Below are 5,898 nucleotides of genomic sequence, written 5' to 3'. Positions count from 1 at the left end.
CGTTGTGCCTATGGGACATGCAAGTGGTGATGTGCAGAAGGCAGCTGGATATATGCCATGTCTTTGACAATGCTATGAACTATTCAAATATGAATAATATTACTTGAATCCAATCTATATTTGCAGTATGTTAGGCACCTTGGGAAGTGTATTGACTCTTGCAAGGCTGCTAGGGAAATTACTACAGTATAAATGGTCCACTCAACAGGACTTTAAGGGCTTTAGAGAATAAAGACAACTCTCAATACTTCATTTGCTTGTTTAGTTGAAATTATTTAATGACCTACAGCATCACTGCTACTGTGAGCTATCTCTGATGGTCTGTAGCTTCTTGTTTACCAAAACTTGCATGTGGCTGGCATCTGGACTGTATTAAAAAGAACCATTATGCAGAGGGAAGATAGAGGACAGTACTCTGGAACACTTCTTCCATCTAACTTCACTGCCTATTACATTTTCCTATATGCATTCTTACTTCCAACTGCCATGGGGTCATCAAGCATCAGCTTAAATCAAATGTCCTCTGGCTCTGGGTCCCATGATGAAAAATTTATGGAGTCCTGGACACATTACAAGTTTTACAACTTTACAGCTGAAATCATTCAGGTCCTCTGACCTACTGAAGGAAAAAATATGTTTTACTTTATTGCGATTCCTAAATGTTCTTCTAGTGTGTGCATTTTTCCTACAGAATATGCATGTTGCTTCCAGCAATATGTTTTATATTACTTTGAAGAGTAAGGAAGCTCTGATGGAAAGAAATAGCTTAGTCCTTTTGCCAGTCCAACAGAAAACAGAGCTTGCAGTTGGAAGCATGATGAGCTGACCAAGTCTACGGATCATCAGTTTGTCTTTCTCTTTAACTGAGGACACCCTATGTGAGCCAATGGCTATATCCTAACATGCTTTATAAATAGTTTGTATCCACCCGCTAATGATGTTGGCCTTTTTTGAGTGGAGTCTTTTTATTAAATAATATATACATATAAAGATTTTCCTAAGACCTTAAAATATCAGCTGTTTCTGTAAAGTCCAGGATGTAGCTAGCTCAACATTCTTAAATTAAACATTTCCTGGAGAACAGGCTATCCAAACGTATGTCAAAACCTAAAGTGTCTCTCTCCTCAGGAGGTTTTAAGTAACATCAATTTGGAGATCTTGGCTTGAAAATAAGGTACCCAAATGGGCTCACCTTGACAATAAAATCTGCTGTGAGTGGTCCAGCCATTCTTAGTATCTCTTTGTCTGGAAATTTCTGGAAGTCCACACTAGAATTGTCCACAAGAAAGGTGCCTGTAGAGCTGAGACTGCTTTCACTTTTAACCCCTTGCAGGGTTTTGGTTTCCAGATCTACATAATCAAACACAAGAATAGGAGAGAAAGATGTTCCCAGGACTACCACAGACCACATGAAAACACATTTCATGCAACAAAGTCTAGAGGCATCATTCTTTAACCTTTTCACGCTCACAGGTCCCTCTAGGGACAAAGTACTATTTCTGCCTCTGAAGGTTTATTGGGAAGCTGCTGCATCACTGATAGTGCGTGCTGCTGCAAGGCAGGGGCCTTCATGACTGTTTGAAGAAATGGGCATGTGCCGCGAATTATGTTCCACGGGGGACTGTATGAGCTGTCTGAATTTTTTGGTAGGAAAAATAGAAATTTTGAAAATTTTCATTTATTACACATATGTACCAAGAGACTCCAGTGGGAACTCGCATATAATTAGTGGTACTTCATATGTACAATGACACACTTAGGGTAGGCTTGTGGGAGGGGGCAAGAAAAAAAACATCCACACTACCTACCAAAAATTCAGACACCCTCAATGATTCAGCATGCTTCTGTTAATAAAAACACCTGGTATCAACAAAAAATTCAAAGCAGAAAATAACTGGTTCACGAAAGGGTTAAATGACTAACAAAAATGAAATTCAGATATAAACAAAACACATAGGCACCTCTGGATCACAAGGAAGTTTAAGCAGCAAATGAAATAATTTTAAAATTAATGAGCCAAGTATTCCAAAAAGTCAAGGCTCTCTGTCAAAATCTGTGGGTACCTCACTTTACTACAACACTATTCTTTTGACTTAGCCATCACCCATATATATCTTACTGATTTCAATCTTAATGGTTGTCAGCCTAGGATATTCTCCAATTTTCTTTTTGCTCTGTGAGACTCAGTGTGCATCTCTGAGTTCCCTCAGCACTTGTGTGATTTTATATTTATGAATTACTTTTGTTTATTATACTTTCTGGTTGCTTACTGCAAATGTGCTATTCCTCAAAATAAAGAAACTACAGAGACTTGGAAGAAGTACAGCTAGAATGCTCATTAGAAGCAAGGATGGTGAGACTTTGTCTCAGGAGGGACCACTCCCTGGAGAAGACATGCTACGTAAGGTAGAGGGTTGGTGAAAAAGAGGAAGACCCTCAACGAGCTAAACTGATACAGTGGCTGCAACAATGGGCTCAAACATAGCAATGATCGTGAGGATGGCACAGGACTGTGCAGTGTTTCGTTCTGTTGTACACGGGGTCACTATGAGTTAGAATTGACTTGATGGCACCTAATAACAACAACAACACAGAGATTTAAAAACAAAGGTTATCCTTTTAGTCTTCTCTTTGTTTTTTCTAATTCTTTTTAATACATATTCAGTATTATACACATGTATGGTACTTTATATGTGCTTAAGACAGAACGAAGCACTTCTTGATTACTGGAGCATTAGAATCTGAATCTGGCCAATGACAAAGCATCTTTTTTTGTAGGAAATCAGAGCATGCTGGGGAAGATGGTAATTATGATGTGTGTTTCAGAGGAGAATGAGCTGAACTCTTATGTGATTTAGAATAATTGCCCCCCGCATGAAGGAAGATAGATGGACTAAGATTGATGGTTGCCAATAGTTTTGGCAGTGCTTCTTCAGCAGCTAGATGGGGCACTTGGGTGGGGCTATGGGTTCCTACTCTAGCTTCATCAGAACAGCTCCCCTCTTATAAGACTGGGGTTCCAGGGTTAAGAACAATTTTAACATCACTGGAGGTATCAGAGTTCCTAAAATAAGACATTTGTATTTCTTCTAGATGTTTCTACATCTAGTTCTCTACTACAAGGAATATCAACAGGTGGAAGTTTCTAGTGTTCAATTAAATGCCCAGTGGCCCGCTGGTGAAGTCTGTGCAGCCCTTCTTTGGGAGTAGGTCAGGCTTCACTCCCCTGCCTCAATGCAGAAAGGAACCCACAGAAGAACATAAGGCCCATCAAGGGAATACTGGAGTAGGGGAAATCACAGCTGTTGTCAGCAGAGGAAAGCAACAGCACTGAATCACTTTCTTCTAGCCTTCATTCATCAAGTTGCTTGACATCCACTAAATTGTAGAAATATCTCCAGGACATAAATTCACTTAGTTTTGGAAAAATCCTGGAGGGCTAGGTCTTATCTCAGCATCTGATTCAATTCTATCTCCAGCTTCCAGCTGTCCTTCTCAAGGTCCTTCTCATTAAAGATGAGCTGCTGCTGGACCAGACTGCCTAGTCATGCTGTGTTTATCACTACATAGTTAAAGCTGGCCCCATATTAGACTGGCTTCTGGGCATGAAGGACAACAGAGCTGCAGAAGAAAGAGTGTCCTTTACTCATACATTCATTCTGCTGAATTATATTCCAATAACAGAGACATACAAAAAATTCCTTAGCTACACATACGCTATCAACAGTACGTTTGTTGTGAGAAAACAAGCGGATTTCATTTTGCTTTTTATCATTTATGAATATTGTTTGCAGCTTCACCTATCAAAGCCTTGGGACAATTAAACCAAATAAGTTCAATTTTTCAGTTTCTTAGTGATCACATAAGCAGGAGAGCTGGGTGGCTAATAATTTATAAAAATAACATTTCCTCTTAAATCTATTCATTTGGGTTCTCTTTTCTGCAGTGAGTAGTCAGTTCCCCATTCGGTGATGACCCTAGCTTGGAAATTGTATTTTAGCCTGTCGCTGCGCAGAAAAATACTGTTTTTGAGTGGGGTTGTACACCAGCAGTTAGCTCTGTCCAATTCTCAAAGGGAAAAATGAATCATTGAATGGCAATAGTGCACACACGTATATCATCCTTTGACATGTGAATACTGTATTTTATGGGGTTGTTCAGGGTTAGAAAACAACTTGGATCCATATAAAGTGACTTATCAGCATCTCCTGGCTTCGCCTGAACTGTACCTTACTTATTCCTTTAATTCACATGACCCTTCACATCCCCCCTTTCCCATGCAATGCATTTATTTTTATTTTTAGAGTGATTACAGTAAGCTATACTAAATTAACCTTCACAGGCTCCAATTTGTCTTCCTTGTGCTTGTCTTTCTAGCATGATTTCATTCATATTCCAATTGTAAAAGATAACATTTGCTACCTAACTTGGTTTCATAGGCGTGTGTGTGGGAGGGAAGAAAGAGCAGAAGATGATAGACTGCTTTGTAGGAACCCAGGAACGATCACAGTACAGGAAATCAGAAATGCTCAAAGGACCAACTAAAGTGAAGACTTTCCATGAAAATTGAATTCTAAAGAAAATGCTAACATATCCTCTCCCATCTTCTCCCTGGTTTATAGCCTATAATTTTCTGCTTGTAATTGACAAATCTATATCTAAACAGTAATAAAAAAAACCGTGGCTATGTATTGCTGTCTTGGCATGACTGAAGATCAATTCTTGCACCATAGTGCACAAGCTCTGGTGGGGCCATGGTACGTTTTATCTTTGGGGTTATGGTTACCTTCAGTTGAGAATCCCAATAGCTCTGTTTAAAATACTAGGGCCCTGTATTGTCTTTAATACATGGGATACTTAAATATACCATAGTGGTTTTCTTTAAAGGTACAGTGTGAAAGTTGTTTCCTGTTTCCATGTTCCCCTGAACTAATAAAGTAATGGAACATAAGAGTAGGAAACAAAAGAGAAAGAATGAAGGAGAGGGAGGGAGTGTGGGAGAGAAGGGAAAAAGATGGGGAGATGTGAGAAAATGGCTGGGCTTCACTGGAGAGGAAAGAGAATGAGAAATAATACCCACAAAAGCATAAACATGTGCTTAACCTGTGAACAACCTACTGGGAGCATCTATTCTGTATTTTTCAGGATGTCTGTGGTTAGAGATAATTACCACAGAGGTTTCTGCCATCTCTTCAGGCAGCTGAAAGATAAACAGTAGTGCTCAAAATATCATATTATGATAGAGTAGAAAGATTTGTACTCTTGTGTTTTAATCTCTTCTGGGAACAAAAAATAAATAATAATGACTAAAATTCCCAATCCTCACAGGAAAATAACTGAGCCTACTTACACAAGTGATCAGGTCCTTTTAAAACAAGACGAATATGTCTGCTTCCATAGGGAATGGCCACCACCGTGTCATCTACTGAAGAGAAACAAAGCAAACTCTTAAAAGCATGTAATTCGAAACAAATATATCCAAACAATGACAATCTTTTTTTTTTTAAGTGTTTCCAATGTGAAAGCCAACATTTGGGAGTCGAAATTTCCACTTTTCTCAAAATGAAATATGCCAAAAGAACTGGTCAGTAGTTAACTCATGGGAGATGTGGTATTTTTTATTTTAAATATGAATTTTGATATATTGAAAGATGGATTTGAAAATTTTCATTTCAGATTTCAAAATCTGGTCTTATACTGCCAAATTTCTCTTGAATAGGGCAATTGGGTAACATTAAGAAAGAAAAATAAATTCTAATGTGCGAAGCATGAGTTTATTATATCAAAATCTGTACTTTTCTCTGGCAGAGTATCTATCTTGGATGAATAGGACAGAGAATAGGAGAGGAAAATATATTTGTTTGTGACATTTAAACCTCTCAAGGGCAAAAACCATGC

General features: G+C 38.5%; 1 protein-coding gene across 1 annotated transcript in view; it reads right to left on the bottom strand.

Annotated features, from left to right (window-relative positions):
• Nucleotides 1-5,898, bottom strand: part of ADAMTSL1 (ADAMTS like 1) — a 200,224-nt gene that overhangs the window by 40,416 nt on the left and 153,910 nt on the right. The window contains exons 6-7 of the mRNA XM_004373511.1: nt 5,351-5,425; nt 1,193-1,350 (exon numbers count right to left, since the gene is read on the bottom strand). Coding sequence (XP_004373568.1) covers nt 1,193-1,350; nt 5,351-5,425 — 233 coding nt within the window. The remainder of the gene's footprint in view (nt 1-1,192; nt 1,351-5,350; nt 5,426-5,898) is intronic.

Source organism: Trichechus manatus, unplaced genomic scaffold (genome assembly GCF_000243295.1).
Source record: "Trichechus manatus latirostris isolate Lorelei unplaced genomic scaffold, TriManLat1.0 scaffold00025, whole genome shotgun sequence".
Taxonomy (NCBI): Eukaryota; Metazoa; Chordata; class Mammalia; order Sirenia; family Trichechidae; genus Trichechus; species Trichechus manatus.
This window is presented reverse-complemented; position numbering and strand designations above follow the sequence as displayed.